Genomic DNA, 21,856 nt, shown 5'->3' with positions numbered 1-21,856 from the left:
TTTGACCTCTATGAGTTTCTTGATAGATTCGTCCTACAAATACTCTGTGTTTATGAACACTGAAAAAATTGAACATTGAGTTGTTCATTGTTTATGAACACTGAAAACATAAAAATACTGAACCCTCCCCTGTTAGGTTCAATGCAAAGAACAAAACAAACCACAGAGAAATAAAAAACAAGCAAAAACAACAGCAGCTACTTGATTAGAAGCTCTCTGAGCTTCCCAGAATCTAAAATATGACACAAATGAACTTATCTACGAAACAGATACAGACTCACAGACATAGAGAACAACCTGTGGTTGCCAAGGGGGAGGGGGGATGAGGGGAGGGACAGACTGGGAGTTTGGGATTAGCAGATGCAAACTAGTATATGTATGTATAAATGAAGCACTTTGCTGTACACCAGAAACTAATACATTGTAAATCAACTATACTTCAATAAAATAAATTAAAAAAAAAAAAAAGATCTCTGAGCTTCCCAAGGCTGTGTCTTGACTAGTCACTTCAAAAATGGAATGATAAAACTGGGAAGGGCCTGGAGGTGGAAAATGCCTGCAGATGTTATGTTTTGTCTTCAACTATCAATATTTAACTGCAACCTTTTAATTTTTTTAGGGATTAAACCCATCCCGGTATATATGTCTACTATTTACTCTCATTCCAGCCCAATGTGACAGTGCCTGGGCCCTGGCAGTCACTCAGGCATTGAGTAGGTCACAGAGGAAAAGAGAGGGGACCAGGACCCAGAGCTCCATTCTCTCTCCCTGGTTCCATCAGTTCTGCTGCTGTCCCTTCCTCCAGGCCCGACAATTTGTGATGGGTCAGGGAGATGCCGAACAGTTCCCTTATGTGTACATGTAAACATCTACGACAATTTGGTTGTGACATGACTGGGGAAGGCCACAGCTATGTTCCTGGCTGTCAAAGATGTGGCAGCAGTTTTTAACTTCTAGTTACTGTCACTCTGAGACTCTCACTGATTCATTACTCAACCAAATATTTACTGTCTGACTCTGTGCTAGGCACGGTGGATACAGGATGACTTTTGCAAATGCAGTTGTCTGGCCCTCACCACAAAGCCTGGAGTGACCTCTTGGGTTTTCTCTACCCTGTGTCTTCTGTGAGGCTTGGAGGGCAGAAAAAGGGGCAATGACAAGAAATTATAGGGAGATGTGATTTACTTTAACACAAGGAAAGACTGTCTAACAATTACAACTATTTGATAAAGGAGTGAGCTGACTTTGGAAATACTGAGTTTTCAGGGAGTCCTGGGATTATTTATTCTAAACGTGGTTGTATTATTACTTATCTTGGAAACTATAATTTATGCCCTGTAAAAGATTAATCTAGATGACTTCTGAGTTCCTCTACCACTATATTTTTCTGTAATACCATAAGTCCCTACATAGGAACGAGCTCTGTTCCAAGAGCGTGTTAAGTCTAATTTGTTTGTAAGTCCAGCAAAGTTAGCCTAGGTACCCAACTAACACAATTGGCTATATAGTACTGTACTGTAATAGGTTTATAATACTTTTCACACAAATAATACATAAAAAACAAACACAAAAAATAAAGAACGCATTTTTAATCTTACAGTACAGTACCTTGAAAAGCACACTAGTACCAGCTACGTCACCGCTGCTTTTACGCTCGCTCACTTCTGGACATCCTGGGCTCGAAATAAAGACACTGTACTACTGTACTCTAAACAGTACTATACAGTAAAGTACACAAAAGCACAACCACTTGTAGAGGATGCACGCATGTGACAACATACGCCAGACATGTGAACTAACTTACATGACTGGACACGCGAACGCATGTTTGCATCTTTAAAAGTTCGCAACTTGAAGGTTCGTATGTAGGGGACTTGCTGTATTCGTAACTCATCTTCTCAAATCTCTACATTCAAGGTTGGATAAGGTTCATGGTCTTTAAAGTGATCCATGTACTTTCTGTACCACTGAGGGGTTGGGGGAACATAAACGCCCTTTTATTGTAGGGATCTGAACAGATATGTTTTCCCCCTGTAGATAACATAATCCATTTAAGATACTGTAATATTTCAGTGGGAAAAAAATACACAGAAGTTGGGGGTGGGGGAGAGGGAGGGAATGGGGAAGAGATAAATGACATAGTAAATAGGGCAGCTTGAATAGGAAGTCCGGGGCTTGGTATTTTAGTTCGTGGTTGGTGGGTGTTTATCGTTCCATGAGTGCTGTCACGGCTGTCGTTTCCTAGAACTCTCCAGAGACTAATTATAGGTCTAATTATGTCAGGATGTGTAACGGGACTTCGTATTTGGCAGGAGGATTCAAGAGTAAACCTCATGTGAAAATTGATCACGTCTGAAGATCCTTTAACCTTTCTGATTTAGTCAGTGCACACAGGTACATACGGTTCTCGATTGCTACAATGCTCAACTACATACCAGAGTGAATTCCAATGCGAATCCATATTGGGAGGCCGGGAAGATGCTCTAGCTCAAAGGTCCCCATGAAGCTGAGGATGTCCAAAGCCATCTTGGCGATGTCAATTGCATGTCGGTTGCCATTTCTCTTAGGCAAACCACTAGCCACCATGTAGGCATCACCAATGGTTTCCACCTGTGGAAGTAGTTTCTCATTAGTGAATCTGCCCCTTCTAATGGCACAAGAAATCAAACAGAAGCAGTTAGTCACATAAAAAATTGGCTTCCCTGGTGGCGCAGTGGTTAGGAGTCCACCTGCCAATGCAGGGGACTCGGGTTCGTGCCCCGGTCCGGGAAGATCCCACATGCCACGGAGCGGCTGGGCCCGTGAGCCGTGGCCGCTGAGCCTGCGTGTCTGGAGCCTGTGCTCCGCAACGGGAGAGGCCACAACAGTGAGGGGCCCGTGTAGTGCAAAAAAAAAAAAAATTTTTCGAGAACTCAGTATGAGCATGGCCCCGTACGCTTTTTCTGGGACTAGTTCAAGACCAGTTCTATGCTAATTTCTTCAGGGTTTTTATAGCCTAGTGAAATAGTTGATAAAACAACTATAAAGGATTTTTTAAAAAATATATTTTAAATTAATTTTTGGCTGTGTTGGGTCTTCGTGGCTGCGCACGGGCTTTCTCTAGTTGTGGCAAGCAGGGGCTACTCTTCGTTGCGGTGCACAAGACTCTCATTGCGGTGGCTTCTGTTGTTGCGGAGCACGGGCTCTAGGCACACGGGCTGCAGTAGTTGTGGTGCACGGGCTTAGTTGCTCCGCAGCATGTGGGATCTTCCTGGACCAGGGCTTGAACACATGTCGCCTGCATTGGCAGGCGGATTCTTAACCACTGCACCACCAGGGAAGTCCCCGCTATAAAGGATTTTAACCATATGAAAGTACTTTATAATAATATGAATCATCCAGATGTGATGACAATTCTATCAATGTTGAAATAATCTGAATGGTTTTATATAATTTTAGGAACACCTCTAAATACCAGAAAAGTCATCTTTGGCTCTTATCATTTTTTATAAACTATTTGACAAAAAATAATTATAAAACTCAAAATGGATTAAAGACCTAAATGTAAAGTCAGACACTATAAAACTCTTAGGGAAAACACAGGCAGAACACTCTATGACATAAATCACAGCAAGATCCTTTCTGACCCACCTCCTAGAGAAATGGAAATAAAAACAAAAATAAACAAATGGGACCTAATGAAACCTAAAGGCTTTTGCACAGCAAAGGAAACCATAAACAAGATGAAAAGACAACCCTCAGAATGGGAGAAAATATTTGCAAATGAAACAACAGACAAAGGATTAATCTCCAAAATATACAAGCAGCTCAGTATCAAAAAAACAAACAGCCCAATACAAAAATGGGCAGAAGACCTAAATAGACATTTCTCCAGAGAAGATATACAGGTTGCCAACAAACACATGAAAGGATGCTCAACATCACTAATCATTAGAGAAATGCAAGTCAAAACTACAATGAGATATCATCTCACACCAGTCAGAATGGCCATCATCAAAAAATCTAGAAACAATAAATGCTGGAGAGGGTGTGGAGAAAAGGGAACCCTCTTACACTGTTGGTGGGAATGTAAATTGATACAGCCACTGTGGAGAACAGTATGGAGGTTCCTTAAAAAACTAAAAATAGAAGTACCATATGACCCAGCAATCCCACTACTGGGCACATACCCTGAGAAAACCATAATTCAAAATGAGTCATGTACCACAATGTTCATTGCAGCACTATTTACAATAGCCAGGACATGGAAGTAACCTAAGTGCCCATCGACAGATGAATGGATAAAGATGTGGCACGTATATACGATGGAATATTACTCAGCCATAAAAAGAAACGAAATTGAGTTGTTTGTAGTGAGGTGGATGGACACAGAGTCTGTCATACAGAGTGAAGTAAGTCAGAAAGAGAAAAACAAATACCGTATGCTAACACATATATATGGAATCTAAAAAAAAAAAAAAAAAAAAAAGGTTCTGATGAACCTAGGGGCAAGACAGGAATAAAGACACAGATGTAGAGAATGGACCTGAGGGCACCGGGAGGGGTAAGGGTAAGCTGGGACGAAGTGAGAGAGTGGCATGGACATATATACACTACCAAATGTAAAACAGATAGCTAGTGGGAAGCAGTCGCATAGCACGGGGAGATCAGCTCGGTGCTTTGTGACCACCTAGAGGGGTGGGATAGGGAGGGTGGGAGGGAGACGCAAGAGGGAGGGGATATGGGGATATATGTATATGTATAGCTGATTCACTTTGTTATATAGCAGAAACTAACACAACATTGTAAAGCAATTATACTCCAATAAAGATGTTAAAAAAAAAATAATAATAATTATAGGTTTCTCTAATATATAATACACTTTCTTGTACTATGATGATTCCAATCACTTTTCTTGTAATAGGCAGTAGACCTATTTATTCTTTGATAAGTGTTCTCCCTTTTAATATTATTTTCATAATCATATACATTGTTCACGTGTGTTGGTTAGTTAACTTCATTTTGCTGAGTATCTCTAAAATGCATAATCGGGCTTCCCTGGTGGCGCAGTGGTTGAGAGTCCGCCTGCCGATGCAGGGGACACGGGTTCGTGCCCCGGTCCAGGAAGATCCCACATGCCGCAGAGTGGCTGGGCCCGTGAGCCATGGCCGCTGAGCCTGCGCGTCCAGAGCCTCTGCTCCGCAACGGGAGAGGCCACAACAGTGAGAGGCCCGCGTATCACAAAAAAGGAAAAAAAAAAAAGAAATGCATAATCATTTTCTATTCAACGGGAACTCTTGCTAGCATGGCTTTCTGATCTACATAGGGTGAGGACTGGGCTAAGATAAATCCTAAAAGGAAGTCCTTCCTGTGGGTAAAACCATCATAACAGACTGTTACATGAATGACCCCTAAACTTAAGCATACAGAGTTTTAGTCATATTGTTTATCTCAGTAATCTTCAAAATAATCCATTGAGTTAGGTATTATTGTGCCATTTTACTGATAGGTAGATTGAGACTTGCTGAAATTAAATACTATATTTTATGAGGTCATGCAATGAGGTGGGGCAACCTGGGATTTGAATAAAGAGCTCTAATTCTGAAGTTACTTGTTCCACATGCTCTGCTGCTTTTCCAACATGAAAATGTGGGAATGCAATTCTCCTTTACTCTTCCGATCCAGACATTATCAGCCCGGAACTGGCGGGCACCCTGGTCAGGCAACAGATCCAGCTCTGTTCTTTACTCTTCTTCGAACGATGCTTGCTACTTCAGCAACAATGACAAAAGATTCCAATTCTCCTGAGAATAACTCTGGTACCTTCTCTCCTTCATTCATAATCAGCCTAAACACTGCCCATTTTGTGAAGATGACTGAAGAGTAAACCATTTTCCCTAAATTAAACACCCCAAATTCATTCCTGCTGGACTGTATGTTGTGTCTTTCATATCGGTCCTTAAAGTCACAAGGTCATTTCGACTTACGACCCTTCTTACTCTTCCACTTCCCTTCACTTTTAGCTCAGATTCAACCACTAATTCATTAAATCTTAAATTACAAAGGACAAGACCTGAGTAGAGCTGGCCTCTGTACCCACAGGTTCCGCACTGTGGATTCAACGAAACATGAATCAAAAATATTTAAACAAAATTCCAGAAAGTTCCAAAATGTAAAACCTGAATTTGCCACACTCCAGCAACTATTTATATAGCACCTACATTGTATTAGGTATTATAAGTAATCTAGAGATGATTTAAAGTACATGGGGATGTACATAGGTCATATGCAAATATACCATTTTATACAAGGGACTTGAGCATCTGGGGATTTGGGGATCCATGGGGGTCCTGGAACCAATCCTGGGGCAGAGGGGCTAGTGGGTAGCGACGGAGAACTGTAATAACAGAAACAACCAATTCTGGTTCTGCTGACCTGGGGCTGAACCATCATTCAGCCTATTAGGTGAAGTGGTTACCTTGTACACGTCGTGGTGATCGAGAATGTGGTCAAAATTCTTATAGATGTCATTGAGCATGTCCACCACTTCCATGGGGGTGCTATACTTGCAGATGGTGGTGAACCCCACAATGTCACTGAAGTAGATTGTAACTTCCTCGTATAGTTCAGGCTCCACGATGCCTTTCTCCTTCAGAGACTTGACCACCAGCCTAGATGAGGAAGTGAAAAACAAGGCCTTCAACTTCAGCAAATTTCTTCTTCCCCTACAGAAATCTTTGAGGCTGTACTAATTGTCCACCAGGAATTCTAAAATTGGGGATTTCCAGTGAATTGTGTGGCTAGGAAGCAAAGACAGTTTGCATGAACCGAATGTATGAATATACTACACACACACATAACACATGTATTTGACCTCAGATGAATAGGAGGTTCAGTATTAATACTTGATTATAACACTAATATACATGTACACATAACTGTAATACCTACACAATCCTAATACTTGCTCACTTTTTACCTCTCTATTGATAGCTTCTTCTAGATAGCGCTCTACATCCAGAAGCCGAGAAGGAGAGTGTGTCATTGATGTAAGAGCTTGACTCAGGATAGCTATCAGATCTGACTTTCTCATCAGTAAATAGTTTTACTTCCCTGGCATATTTAACACGGCCTTGTTTAATATCACTATGAAGAAATAATGTATTTAAAATGAATTCTGATATATTCTGAACCCGAATTTATTTGAAACATTTTGGAGCAGAATTGGGTCCTTTAAAAAGCAACATCAGTTACCACGTAAACAAGTTAAAATTCTGCTAAAACTGCACAAGTCGAATAGAAGCAACTTAGACTATCTCTGTTGAACAGACATAAAGGGCAGTATATTAGGCTCAGAATTAAGAGAGAAGAACCACAAGAAGAGATGCCACGCTTCCTTTATGTGCCAAGTTGCCTTTTCATTGAGTAAATGGGGTGGAGGGGTGCTGACATGAGGCTGCGTGTTCCCTGTCTGCCTTTGGGATCACTTGGTAAAGGACCAGAGTACGGACCACCTGCAAGCTGGGAGGTACGACAGAGGTCATAAAATCCCTTACTTTTCCAGATGAGAAAGCTGAGGCTTAAAAAGAAAGTATGGGGAGTTCCCTGGCGGCCCAGTGGTTAGGAGTCCATGCTTTCACTGTCCAGAGCCTGGGTTCAATCCCTGGTCGGGGAACTGAGATCCCACAAGCTGCACGGTGCAGCCAGAAAAACCCAACCAAATAAAAAGTATGACTTGCACAAGGTCCCAGAGCCAGTGAGGGCAGAGCCAGTGCTGGAACTCAGTAACTTCCACCCTTCACATTCCTGCACAACCCAGGCCTCGGATCCTCGGGGTGATGGGGAAGATTTGGAGGTGTGCTGGCTGCAGTAAAGGAAGAAGGTCTGGCACTTTCCTGGAAAACAGACAGCCAACCAACCACCAGCATTCCCAAAACTCATTTAGAAAACCTCCAGAGCATCAAGGGAGGTCCTTTCAGTGGGTACGACGATGAAATCTGGGAACTTGAAAACCGTCCCCGCCGTGTGGCTGGTCAGATTCGCAGGGGCATGTCTGGGGCGGCGGTTCTTTACGTGCCCCGTAGACGGGTGCAGATTATTTGGAGGCTACATAGACTAAGGATAAGATTGGATATTTCGCCATCTTTGCCCTTCATTTTACTGCTTATAGCTGAAAAGTCATATGAGCTTAGAAAATAGTATGTTAACTGAGAGAGAAACTAATGTTGGTGGATCAATGAAGGAAGGGCTATGACTTAACCTGGTGAACTTTGATAACAGGTTTTTGCTGACACAGTATACAGAGTAGGTGTCTTAGAAGTGCTTCCCACAGGTAGGTAGTTTTTTCCATAGGTAGAAAAAACTTCTATTTTAACCTGTTTCAAACCCCCCAGGAGTACGTGAAATAAGCGTCTAGCTCTTACCTGCAACTTATTCACAATTTTGCTGTAATATTTATTTTGGATTCGTCTAGGTGTCATGCATGTATATTTTAGTTTTCTTTTGCAAATATAAAGAACTTGTATATAAATGATCAAAGTGACTTGCCCTGCAGTCACTGTGTATTGCAGCCCTTGCCCTACAGTCTTTGGTGATCCAACAGGAACATCTCCCGTCTAGTGGCCAACATGGCACACTGAACCAAGGGTAGGAAAAAAATCCACGGTGCTGAGCCAGCTGTTTCAAATCGTGAGTGTCATTACTGGTTAAAACCATCAGTGATAAAAAGCTGGGAAGGCAGCTAAACCGTCAGGACGTTGTTTTTGTCACAACTCAGCGCGAAAGGCCAGGCAAGGACTGATGCACTACATAAAGAACGTTCGCAGAGCACTAACAGAATCTCCATCTCTGAAGTGAATAATAAGGGCTCCAGCCTATGCCCAGGCTACCAATGCCAGGCTGAGGGCACATGGGTTCTGCATTAGGCTTTCTTCAGGGCCAGATGGCTGAACAGGGCATGTGTGTAACTCCTACCTCCCCATTCAGGCTTGTAGAAGAGAAACTATTTCTTTATTTAGAAAACAACTCATACGAGCTCAAAATCATTCCTTTATTAATGTAGAGCTGATATGCTCAATGAGCATGGGTTCAAAATAAAATAATAATTAATGCAAGTAATATATAAAAGTCATAACTACTATGCATAGTAATAACAACCATGGACGTTACAGACACTGTGCTAAGTACCTTATATTGTGCACATTATTTTAGAGGATTCTTTGAGCCAGCCTATGACGGGAAACAGGCTTGCAGTGTTTAGGTAACTTGTCCAAGGCTGCAGATCACAAGTAGGTGGTGGAACCATGATTTGAAGTCAGGCCTAGCTGACCTCAGTTTCCATGATTTCACCCAATGCGACACTGCCTCGCTTATCCTTAATCTAAGAGGACAGTTTATCATTCATTGAGCAGAGAACATTACCTCTCACTTGTGACAGTTGTGGGCCCCTTGGTCCAACCTATTTCCCAGCTGTTCACATTTTAATTTCTTGCTTATCTTAACATTTCTTAGTTATTATCTGAGGACCAACACTTATAAAACGTTAAACTGGGATTTCAACCTTAATTTCTTTCTCTTCTGTCATGGTTGTAATATTGTTTCACAAAATAGAGGTCAGCCCGTAGATGCCTGTGTGATGAGACACCTGGGGAGAGTGGGACCATACCTTCTCCACTAAAGATGCTCCCACTTCTTGTAATTTGGCCTCTACTTTGAGGCAGACAGAAGAAAGCAAAGAAACTAACACTTACTGCCTGAAAATGCCTTAAAGCTCACAGATTCTGTAGGAAAACTTTAATTTCCATTTTTGGACTGGGGAGAGACAGTGACTGGCCTAAGGTCCCAGACTTAGCAGAAGTGGCCAAGAGGTGCTGGAACCCAGGTCACCTTAACTCTACCGTCCATGCTCCTTCCATGGTACCGCACAGCCACTGGAAAACAGCCTCTTTCTTCTAGCTATTCAGACAGTGCAAACCAGGGCAAGGCTTAGCAAGGTACATGAATTTTTTAAAAAAATATATTTTCTCATATTTTATTGTGCAATATAAACTTGACTAAAATGCACTAAGTAACAACATGTTATATTTAAATCAGCACTAAATTAAAATGTTTGGTGGGAAATAGCATAATTTATTTTAATACACTCCAACTCAGTCTGAAGGTGAGCAGTTTACTTCTGAAGGTTTAGAGATTCTACCTATAGCTTATTATTGAAACAGACAAATTTTTTGGTCTCTTTCTTCACCTTTGATTTTTAAAAATTCTTCTTCTTTAGTTCACAGTGTCATAGAAGTGTAAAATAAGACTGATAGAAACCACTCTAAAACATATGGCTTTATATACATAAAAAATTCAATAATGTTGTCACAACGCCTAATACAGTATGCTTCTTATTTATTTACTAGCATCCAGAATAAATACATGTTCTGTACATATTAAATTGTTCAAGTGTATCTAGAGCAGTGCCTGTAAAAGTGGGGATACGTGCATTTTTAAACACAACAATCTGTTGAAGAATATGCGAAAGGGACCAAAATCCTATATAAATACAGAGAAAACCAATGTTAGACAAATACGCTTTGGCTTTCAGCCTTAAGGGCTGAGCATGTCTGCGGAGTCTGGAAGATCACGTCCGCGGGAGGACTTCCTTACCTTGGGAGCAACATGAAATTAAGCCTGTCAGCCCTGTCCCTCTCTGCCTTGTACAGCTGTGTCCTTTCTTCCACCAGATGTTCCAGGTTTCGGGAATATAGCTGCAGACGTCGGATCAAGGTATCCATGTAAGTTTCATTTTTTTGGTCATGGAAAAGGCTGTAGGTAGTGATAGATGAAGAGGTCTCCATATTATCAAGAAAACATGAACATCCATTAAAACAATGGGCAAATATCATAGACAGGTAATTAAACTAAGAAAGGATAAAAATGACCAACAAATGTAGCAAAAATTTTTAACCTGAGGAAGGATCAAAGAAATAACATTTTTTTTTTTTTTTTAGAAATAACATTTTAAAAAAAGAAAAACAAATGTGAGCACAATGGTAATCAATGTAGGTAAGACGGAAGAAAAAGATACATTACAGCCTTTCTGGAGGGAAATCTGGTAAAATGTGTCATAAGCTTTAAGAATGCTCGTGCCGATCGGCCCATCAACCCTACTTCTAAGAATTATCCGAAGGCAACAATCACGCATGTGCTGAAAGTTAACTACAAAGAAAGCCACGGGATTCTTCACAAGCAAACATTCAAAAGTAACCTAAATGTGTAACAAAAAGTGATTGAAATATGAAACGATGGAATATGAATGTATCATTAAACACAAATTAGAATCGTGGTACACACAAAGATGCTACCTCTATATTAATAAGTGAAAAAAGCCAGTTTATAAAACAGCAAAAATTATCGTCCCATTTTTAATTTTTGAAAACTGGTGGCCATCTATTAAAAACTAGGTGATGTTTTTACTTTCTTGTTTGCTTATTCATATTTTCTAAAATTTTAATAAGGAGCAACTTGCAATAAAGGGGAACATAAGAAAAGGACCAAGAAAAGTAAAGCTGCGCCTTATATAGTATCTCCTCAGACAGAGTCAGGGTCCTAGAGCAAAAGCCCTGACTCTGCCGTATTTTGTTAGATCAAGACAACTTAGATGAGATGGCAGCTTCTCGTGACCCTGTGACACGCCTAGGTGCAGAGCCCAGTCGGGAGGCACGCTGAGTCCCACACAGCTGTTGTGAAGGGATGAATAGATCATACCATTTCATTATCACAACAACAATTACAAGTTGCCATTTCTGTACTCAAAAAGATGGACTACATCATAATCCCCTTGGTGTGGGGCGGGATGTTTGTTAAAAATTGAGTACTTTTCTATCACAGACCTATCACAGACCTATATGACTGGAAACTGCTAGGTTTGGGATTAAGAGAAATATTGAACAAGGTCCCTAGGAGATTCTTACTGGAAACCATTATGGAGTCTAGTTGGGTAGAAAGAGTGAGGGAGCAGGTGTAAGGGATGGATTATCTTATTTCATGATGAATTGATTCAATTAAAACAGTTTCCTCAACCTTGGCTGTGTATTTTAATCACTTGAGGAGCTTATTTAAACTCCTGATGCCAGCCTGCACCCAGATCAATTACACCAGACTCTCTAGGGTAGGATTCTGGCACCAGTAGTTTAAAAATCTCCCCAGGTGATTTCAGTGTGCGGCCAAGTTGAGAACCACCATATTAAAGGCTAAATATCAGGGGCCTAGTTTTATCTTCACGAGCTTACATTTCATCTGTCACACATACAATCTCATCTGCTCTTAGTAACAGGTCTGGGAAGGAATGAAAATAATAAATCATTTATTATTTCCTGCTCCTTTTCCACATATGACGGTTTAGATCAAACAATCAATGGTCCCACTTTCATTGTCTTCACTCTACCCCACCTCGGTCCTGGGCTTTATTAAATTAGCTTCACTAAGTATCTGTGTCTTTGACTTGATGAGAACTACAGAAAGAGCTGGAAGGAACTGCAGAAATCATCTTTTTTCATTCCAATTTTACCAGCAACAAAATTGATACCCAGTTCGGGTGTTTTGCCCAATGTCCCACAACTAGCTATTATTAGATCCTAGCCTAGAAACTAGATCTCCTAACTCTTACCTCAGAGCTATTTTTCTCACCCTGCACCCTAACCGAAAACATGGGAAATCTAAAGTTCAGTCTTACTGGATAACCGTATGTTACTTTTTTTGATCCTGAATTATAATCCGATTCATGGCTCAAGTGCTTAAGGCCGAAGTTGCTGATCTTAAGATTTTAAAACTGTAAGAAACTTTTTTTTTTTTTTGCGGTACGCGGCCTCTCACTGTTGTGGCCTCTCCCGTTGCGGAGCACAGGCTCTGGACGCGCAGGCTCAGCGGCCATGGCTCACAGGCCTAGCTGCTCTGCGGCATGTGGGATCTTCCCGGACCGGGGCACGAACCTGTGTCCCCTGCATCGGCAGGCGGACTCTCAACCACTGCGCCACCAGGGAAGCCCTGTAAGAAACTTTTTGATCTTCAGAATTATCCAGGGTTTTGTGCAGATTTGTACTAGACTTCTAAATCCTAATTACCTGCAGAAGGGTCAGGGAACTATATTTTTAACAGATCAGTCAGAATTTATTTTCGAATCAGGCAAGTTTTGCCCTTGAGTACAGTACTTAACGTTTCAAGTGATTATTCCCCCAAGAAAACGGTCTGTTCATCTCCATACCGTTTTAATTTTTTGGAGACAGGTATTGTAGTCTGTGATCTTTCATTAGAAAAGACATTCTCATACTTAGCTGCCACAGAATGTCAGCTATTATTAGAAAAATCTGAAATTAGAAGGGAAAAGTAAAAATTTCAGCCCTACCCAAATATCTTGGCCAGTGTATTCTCGATTTTCTTGAAGTCTGGCCTCTTTTCTGGATCTTCCTCCCAGCAGTTTTTGACAAGCAGATAGACCTGGAAGAGAGAAGAGGTGGAAGTGAAGTAAGTTGGAAGGAGAAAGACAAATACCATATGATATCACTTATAGGTAGAATCTAAAATACGGCTCAAATGAACCTATCTACAAAACAGAAACAGACTCATAGACATAGAGATCAGACTTGTGGTTGCCAAGGAGAAGGGGGAGGGAGTGGGATGGACTGGGAGTGTAGGGTTAGTAGATGCAAACAATTACATTTAGAATGGATAAACTACAAGGTCCTAGTGTACAGCACAGGGAACTTTATTCAGTATCCTGTGATAAACCATCAACCCTTCCCTTCGATCCTAAACTAAGGAAAACGGAGATACTGATTTAGACCAGGTGGGGTTGATGGGAGAGACAAAATGCTTCACGGACGGACGTTTGCAGGCTTTGTGCAGGGGATGGCAATAAACAGCTGGGCTCTGTGAGTACGAGGCAAGTGACTCTAAATGAGTGAGGCTCTATGACATTAGTTTTCAACCATGCCTGACCGTGGAATCGCCTGGGGAGCGTTCACAAAACTTCTTATGATTTTGGGAGATTCTGAATTAACCGGTTTGGGAAGGGGCCTTGTTAGGGTTCTCAGATATAGCAAATAGAAATACAGGACACCCAGTTAAACTTGAATTTCAGATAAACAATGAATAGTTTCTTTAGCATAAGTATGTCCCAGATGTTGCATGGCCAAAGGACACTAATCTATACATTTTTAAGTTCCCCAGGTGATGCAATGCCCAGCTGCGGTGAAGAGAAGCGAGGAAGGGGAGGTACGGAGGGAGAGGGAGACGCGAGGAAGCCTGTGAAACCATCTTTCGTTTGATACCACTTGTTTGCAGCTTTTGTGGGATCAAAAAGCATGGTGAAAACCATTTGTTTTAAATAATAAAGTTTGTTCTTCACTCTGACCCCAAACAGGATCACAAATGGTACTAGATACAGTCCCTACCTGCGTTCTTTTGCCTTAACAAGAGTCCCTGGGGAGGGACAGGACCACGGTATGGAACCGTGGTTGCCTGTACTCACCACTAGGTGATGCTCCTGCCTGGGAAAACGATCTGCTGGCTTATGCCTTAGCAAAGAAGGGACAGAAGAAACACTGACAAATGGGCTGATACGGCACCGCCCGTGAAACAGCAGATGCTCTTCAGGCATTGCCAAGTCTTGGAGTTTTGGGCCTGTATTCTGCTGGAACCAGCTACTAGATAATGCAGTCGAATTCCTCATATCCAATTCCAGAAACATCCAGCCACATGAGTGAACTGATGAGGAGGATGCTTTGGTGAAAGAGGTTGTAAACGACATGTGGATACACTCAGGCTAGAAAGGAGGGTTTGAGAAGAGAGATGCTGATGTGTGGGGAGGAATCCCAGGATCCAGAAAAGCAGGAGGAAAGGAAGGCATGAGGAGAAGCAAGGATAGAAGCAGATGTAGCTCAGAACCCTGGGTACAACCTGCCTTTAATGCTGCAAAAGAGAGAGAGAAGTAAAAATGGCCCATTCGTGCCCAGCAGAGTCTGGCCATAACCGCATCTGGCAGGTTGCTTGCAAATTAAAGCAAAATATTTTTATCTTTATCCTGCAAGGAACAAAAGTTTAAAAAAATTTTTTAACAACCATATATATATATATATATATATATATATATATATATATTTTTTTTTTTTGGCGGTACGTGGGCCTCTCACTGCTGTGGCCTCTCCCGTTGCGGAGTACAGGCTCCGGACGCGCAGGCTCAGTGGCCATGGCTCACGGGCACAGCCGCTCCGCGGCATGTGGGATCTTCCCGGACTGGGGCACGAACCCGTGTCCCCTGCATCGGCAGGCGGACTCTCAACCACTGCACCACCAGGGAAGCCCCCCGACCATAAATATTTTTTAAACATTTACTTACCATCTTCTGGATTATAAAAGCTCAGATAAAATTCTAAAAAAAAAAATTAGAATTTTTTTTCCCACAGGCCTTAAAGGCCTCTGTGAGGGATTACAAAAAAATTAAGCAGATACAGAGGAAATCTCCATTTTCTTCAGGGGAAGGATAGAAAGAGTGAAAGTACATTTCTCTATTGTTTCTAGATGTTGGCGTATTTATTTTTTTAACCAGGAGGTAGTATTTATAAGCTTAATATGGGTATCACATGGAATCTTGCTCTTTTAGCTCCTAAAAATCGAGAATGTAATGTGTACTTGAGTTCCTTCCTGAGTTGGGAGTATGGTAGGCTGATAGCGGCTCTCAAGGGTGTGTCCCAACCCCTGGAACCAGTTACCTTATTTGGAAAAAGGGTCTTTGCAGATGTGATTAAGTGAAGGGTCTTGCATGGGGAGATAATCTGGATTATCTTGATGGGCCTGATTGTAATCACATGTATCCTTATATAGGAGGGAAGTAGAGGGAGATTAGACAGACAGAAGAGGAGAATGTGGCCTGGAAGCAGAGATTAGAGCATTGTGGCCACAAGCCAAGGAATGTCAGTAGCCACCGGAAGCTCCTGGAAGGAGCAAGGAATGGATTCTCCCCTAGAACCTCTGGAAGAAGCATGACCTTCTGGCAACTCATTTCACACTCCTGGCCTCCAGAACTGTAAGCGTATACATTTCTGTTGTGTTAATCCACCCAGTCTGTGGTCCTCTTGCAGAGGCCCCGGAAAACTCCATGCAGGGAGATATACTCACTTCCAGCTCTTTTTCCTCTGCTGTTTCCAGGAACAGATCAGGGCGGAAGGGTTTCACTCCGTTGGAATACTCCACTCTGAAAATCTTCTCTGGTGGGGTAGGAAGAATTCAAATTACAAGAAAGAATGCAGCGTGAAGGAATTTTAGCAGCAGCCTCCAGACTCTGAACTGGTTCACCGTGCCTGGGTGGGTACCCAGTGGGAGCGTGGCAGAGCCGAGGCCAGCACTTGACAGACAGATGTGAATGAATGGACGATCCACCAGGCGAAGGGGTCTCATGCCCCCTTACACCCAGGAGATTACCTTAAGTTAAGGCTACTAACCCTTTAAAACTTAACTCAGAGACTGCTGTCTTAGGGAGGCTTCCTCTGACCAAGACCCTAGCCTGTCCTCCCTATATCCCTTAGCCACCTCCATCCCCCAGACAGGTAAGAGCTGGCACATAGTAAGTGCTCAGTGAAGCGAGGACTGGATGAACGGAAGGAGACGTTTCCTCCCTGAGAGGACATGTGACAAAACCATAGATCTGCTCTTAGTAAGAACTGAAATATGTGTTGTCCCGCTAGAGTGATCTAGTTCAGGTGTGAGGCAGACACACGTCTCTTACTGGAATCAGAAGGAAAGCAAGAAATTGTAAGGCGAGATTCTCTATCTCACAAAATTGCTGGCGGTAGTGGCAGCTGGCAGTGGTATATTGTCCTATGCTTTTCAGAGCCCTCTAACGTTCATACTGTCACTGAATTCCTCCAACTACGCCGTGGAGTGTGGAGGGTAGATGCGACATTGTTTTCGCAGATGAGGGACTGAGATGTGGTCACAGAAACCTCGGGGTCTCAGTCAGCCTAGAATTCCTGCTGGGTCCCAGGGAAGGCCCCCGAAGGGTCAGACTCTCACCCTTCTGGTCCCGACAGCTGAGCGTGTAGAAGGTTTCTCTCCGCAGGATGATCTCCTGGGCGATGATCCCATAGCTGTACACGTCTCCTTTCTGCGAGATGCTGGCTTGGCGCAGGTGCTCCGGGGCAGTCCACAGGTCTGTGCGTTCAGCATTGAGATCGCGACGTTGAGGCAGGGGTGAGCGGCCCAGAGGTCCCCAACTTGCTTTTATTTTTAAGTCCCTCTACCATACTGATGCTGGTGATGGGGCAGAACACACACTTGCCTTCCAAGCTGACTAGGTAATGCCAGGATTTGGGTGAGGAGATATGGCAACGCCTTCCCTAAAACTGCCTGGATCACAGTTCTGAAAACCCTCAAGGTCTACCTAGACCAGAACCTGGGGTATAGGAAGCGCTCAGTAAATATTTGTGGGGTGAAGGCAGTAGAATGTAAGAGGCTGAGGATTTAATAGCTTACGGAACATATGGCAAAAACCTATGAAAGCCTCTATAAATATTTTAAAACTATATATTTATATATTTTATGTAATATAAAACATTATAAATACATATATTGATGTTTCCTAAAAGAAAATAAAGACAGAACATTTGAACAAAGAGACCATCACTGATATTTTCTGGGTGTGACATACCGGCAGTCATGAAGTCAGCTATTATCCACAGATGTGTTTTCTTTGGTGCTCGCAGTATTATTTAAAAAAAGAATGCACACACTTTACTCACGTTTTACTAGTGTGCCTGCTATTCCTAGTGCTTTCCATCAAGTCTACTTCACACGAGTGAAGCACTCCTGGGTCCTGTGTTTGGCTCCTATAGACTTGGGTTTTGGACCGCTATCACATATCTTATGTATAATAATGAGGGCGTACAATTAATTATCCTCCAACATCCCTTGGAGGTTTTCCAGGATCACCTAGCTCCTTGCAGACTTTTTGAGATTTCTACCTTCAGCATTTTCAATTAAATAAACCTACAGATTCATGTGTTTTCAGTACGGTGATATGCTTAAGATGAAGCACACTTTCCTCATTTAGTTTTCCATCCAACTGTTCACTGCCTTTTTGAATTTGTGTCTTGTGAATTCATGTGGCTTGTGATCCATGAATGACTGATCCTAATGGTTAAACTTGTGGGAAGGGAACTAAATCTACTTACGCTAAAATTTCCGATAACCGACCCCACAGATAGGTAGGTATAACTGGATGATGTCCAGAAGGATAGGATTTGGCCTGCAGTTCATCTGATGCTGTGTCAAGGTGAGTCATTTCATGAAGGTGAGTCATTTCATGAAAGAGATTTGCCCACTCCATGATGAGCACTGCTTGGCACACAGTAGGTCCTCAACAAGCACTTACTAGATTGAATCCAATGTCCTAGCATCCTTGACATGACTGAAGAAGTGGGGGGCAGAACTCTAATTTTTCCTCCATTAAGGGAAAACTAGAGGATTCCAAAGTAGAATTAGAGATAGAATTTAGTTTTTGGATCCAGGTAGTATTTTGAGGCATATATGAGTCCTAGCCTTCTGAGGCTGTTTAACCCAGAATTCTAGTAAAGAACAGGTGAATGTTCAACATGAAAAGCCCTTTATACTTTACAAGTCACTTTTTTGTGTGTTACTTTTTTGACCCTCATCACAATCCTGAAAGGGATAGGTATGAATATGTTTTACTGATAAGACTTTTTTCTTATCATCATCATTTCTTATCATTATCACAGATAAATGAATGAAGTCTAGAATTGGGAAACGGGTCCTCAGCCTTGTACTCTGTCTTCTTGGGCAAACCTCTTAACCTCTCTGAGCTTCAATTCTGTCTTCTACAAATGAAGAGGGTTCGATCAGACGATTTCTAAGATCTCTTACTGCTCTAACTTCTGTATTTTTTCACGCAGTCCTGCTTCCACAAGCCAATAACTTCTTTATGATTTCTCCCTGATATCAAGGACACACAGATGAAGGAAATCCACAGAGGAGATTTGTTCAACTGGACAAGCATGCACTGAACACTGAGAAGGGGGTAGTGCTGGAGAATGACCCAGCTGATGCCTCTTACAACTCCAAGTGTTTATTTTCTGATCAGTATCACCATTTCCTGAGCACCTTAAATGGACTTGTGAGAAAAAAAAATTTTTTAAGTGGGAAACTAGTAAAAATTTCACTCATGACAGACCTTTTCTTGGAGGTAAAATGGAATTGCAGCCAAAATCAGTTATCTTCACCACCATTCTACTATCTACCACGCAGTTGGTGGATTTCAGACGACCGTGGACTTCTGTCTTACTGGAGTGCAGATATGACATCCCCTGTAGTTTTTCAGATAACAGGAAAACAAAGAGATATGACACTTTTCAGCAGCTCCATTATTTTAAGGAAAGAAATGACGTTTTGAAATTATTTTGGCATGCAGATAAAATCACCATCAAATTTTAAATTTAATTCCATTGTTTAACTTTCAAAATGTTGTTAAAACCCCGATATTTGCCTAAGCACTGCATCTAGTTTTGGAGTCTATTTAGGTGACACAGTAAAAGGCAGTTGTCTAAAGACTCTGTTTAGTAGTTGTATATAATATGAAGCAAAGACTGATCCTATTTTTTTAAAGGGTTTCCGCTTACCACTTATTCTGTGACTTTGAGTATGTCTCTAGTCCTCTGCTACCTCAATGAAAAAATATGAATAAGGCCTTGCCTTCCTGAAGGGAGGGGTGAGGCTAGATTATTTCCTAAAGTCTAAACGGTTTCATTCTATTTTGAAATAGAATGTTTCATTCTGTTTTGAAAGAGGAAGCCCTTTTTGAGCTGATGTGCTTCCCCCTGGTGGCCAGAGGTGGTATTGCAGAAACTGGTGTTGGGCCTTGATCCCAGGGATGAAATGTACCAAATAAGGTATTGTGTCACATTTTTTCCAACTGATTCTGATCCTATGTGACTTTCAAGTGATTTAAGACTGTATCACATAGCTTACTCTCGGGACTCGCTTTTCTTCATTCTTGAATGGGGCCCTAGTTACTGGTATCCACTTCCTTTTCACAGCACATCTGGGAAATATACATGTCCAGATTTATTATTGCCTCATGCAAGACGAATGCCTGCCCTTAATATTTTCTCTTATGAAGATGAGGATTCAGTCATCTTCTCTGAGACCTTACGTGATTTTTTTACTTCCAGCAAATCTGTGAAAATATGTGCCCCAAGCCCAGTGTAGAAAGAATTTAATAATAAAAATAATAATGGCCAACATATATTGAATACCTGCTTGTCAGGTCTTATTCGGAGCACATGCATTGTTTCATAAAATCCTCACGACAACCCTATGACATAGGTACTATTTTTATTATCATTTTACAGATGAAAAGACCAATGCAATAGCTTGCTAGATCTGTTTTCCCAGATTTAACTTTCATAAATGTCTTTTGTGTTTGTGGGTCTCTTACCTTAGCAATGTCATACAAGACAGAGATCTTAAACTCCCAATCCATGAATGTACCATCAGGATAGGAAATTGTGTCATTTAAAACTTCCTGAGCAGGAGAAAAAGAAGAAGATGAGTTGTCTGAAGGAGGCTATTGTGGAAAGACTCTTACAGGCAAATAATGACTTTCTGATCATGAGGCCTTGGGCTCAGGAACAAGTTGGAACTCCATTGTCCTGGTTTTCCTGAACATGTGTTTCTTTTCTCTCTGATTTAAGAAACATTAGGTGGTTCTTATCCCAAGGAGATGAGCAGGAGATGACCATAGATCCAATATACCGGTTCTTCCACCAGGAGTAAAGGAATGAGCAGGCACCTGCCAGGAGAGTGGGGTGGTGGGCTGAGACGCAGGCTCTGTCTCAGCAAAATTACCCTAGTGTTTTTCAACAAGGAACTGCTATTAGGAAATTCCTTCATTAGGCTATGTTTTCACTTACATGATCAACTGTATCCATTGGCTTAATACCTCTAAGTGTTTCTTCTGTTTTCTAAGTCCTCTGTCGTTAAGACAGAGAGCTTGGACTTTCATGGGAACTGTAGGACCTAGAATTTTGAACTCACAGTATTAACGTGATGATGGTTCTATCAAGATACAGGGTTTTAACTAAGCTGAAAACTATTCTTCGCAGTAAAACTCTAAACAGCACCCTAACTGAGAACCTAACAATAGTTTCTTGTTTGGGGAAAAAGCTCAGTTTTAACTCAGGTACTGTACCAATAGTTTCCAACAGAGGGTCCAAAGCCATCAGTCATTTCAGATAAGGGGCTGTGGATAGCAGGCCAAGTTAAGGGAGAGGAGTTCTGAGCAGACAGACCCTAAGTAACTCTTTCCTTGGGCACTGACATTTTTTACGTTTTTATTTGTTTACTATCTCTTCTCCTTACGAAAATGTCAATTCTGTGATAATCTTCATTTACTGGTGTATCTGCAACATCTAGTAAGTGTCTGGCACAGAGCAGATGTTCGATAAATGTTTATTGCATGAATGAATCAACTGTTCCTAAACAAGGTTAGCCAAGGTTGCTGTATATATTTTTTTAATTAATTAATTTTTGGGCTGCATTGGGTCTTCGTTGCCGCGTGCGGGCTCTCTCTAGTTGCGGCGAACTCTTCATCGTGGTGCGCGCGCTTCTCATTGCGGTGGCTTCTCTTGCTGCGGTGCGCAGGCTCTGGTCTCGCGGGCTTCGGTAGTTGTGGCTTGCGGGCTCTAGAGCGCAGGCTCAGTAGTTGTGGCGCACGGGCTTAGTTGCTCCGCGGCATGTGCAATCTTCCCGGACCAAGGGATCGAACCCATGTCCCCTGCATTGGCAGGCGGATTCTTAACCACTGTGCCACCAGGGAAGTCCCGGT

At 41.9% G+C, this 21,856-nt stretch overlaps 1 protein-coding gene across 5 annotated transcripts in view; it reads right to left on the bottom strand.

Moving 5' to 3' along the window:
• The window catches only part of GUCY2C (guanylate cyclase 2C), a 114,748-nt gene that overhangs the window by 43,830 nt on the left and 49,062 nt on the right, over positions 1 to 21,856 (bottom strand). For all 5 annotated transcript variants that reach the window (XM_027129542.1, XM_027129545.1, XM_027129544.1 and 2 more), the window contains exons 16-23: positions 20,468 to 20,554; positions 19,205 to 19,337; positions 17,032 to 17,169; positions 16,138 to 16,226; positions 13,367 to 13,458; positions 10,630 to 10,788; positions 6,458 to 6,650; positions 2,436 to 2,610 (exon numbers count right to left, since the gene is read on the bottom strand). In XM_027129542.1, coding sequence (XP_026985343.1) covers positions 2,436 to 2,610; positions 6,458 to 6,650; positions 10,630 to 10,788; positions 13,367 to 13,458; positions 16,138 to 16,226; positions 17,032 to 17,169; positions 19,205 to 19,337; positions 20,468 to 20,554 — 1,066 coding nt within the window. The remainder of the gene's footprint in view (positions 1 to 2,435; positions 2,611 to 6,457; positions 6,651 to 10,629; positions 10,789 to 13,366; positions 13,459 to 16,137; positions 16,227 to 17,031; positions 17,170 to 19,204; positions 19,338 to 20,467; positions 20,555 to 21,856) is intronic.

This window comes from Aethalodelphis obliquidens, unplaced genomic scaffold, assembly GCF_003676395.1.
Source record: "Aethalodelphis obliquidens isolate GAN/ISIS:26980383/991018 unplaced genomic scaffold, ASM367639v1 scaffold36, whole genome shotgun sequence".
Classification (NCBI taxonomy): Eukaryota; Metazoa; Chordata; class Mammalia; order Artiodactyla; family Delphinidae; genus Aethalodelphis; species Aethalodelphis obliquidens.
This window is presented reverse-complemented; position numbering and strand designations above follow the sequence as displayed.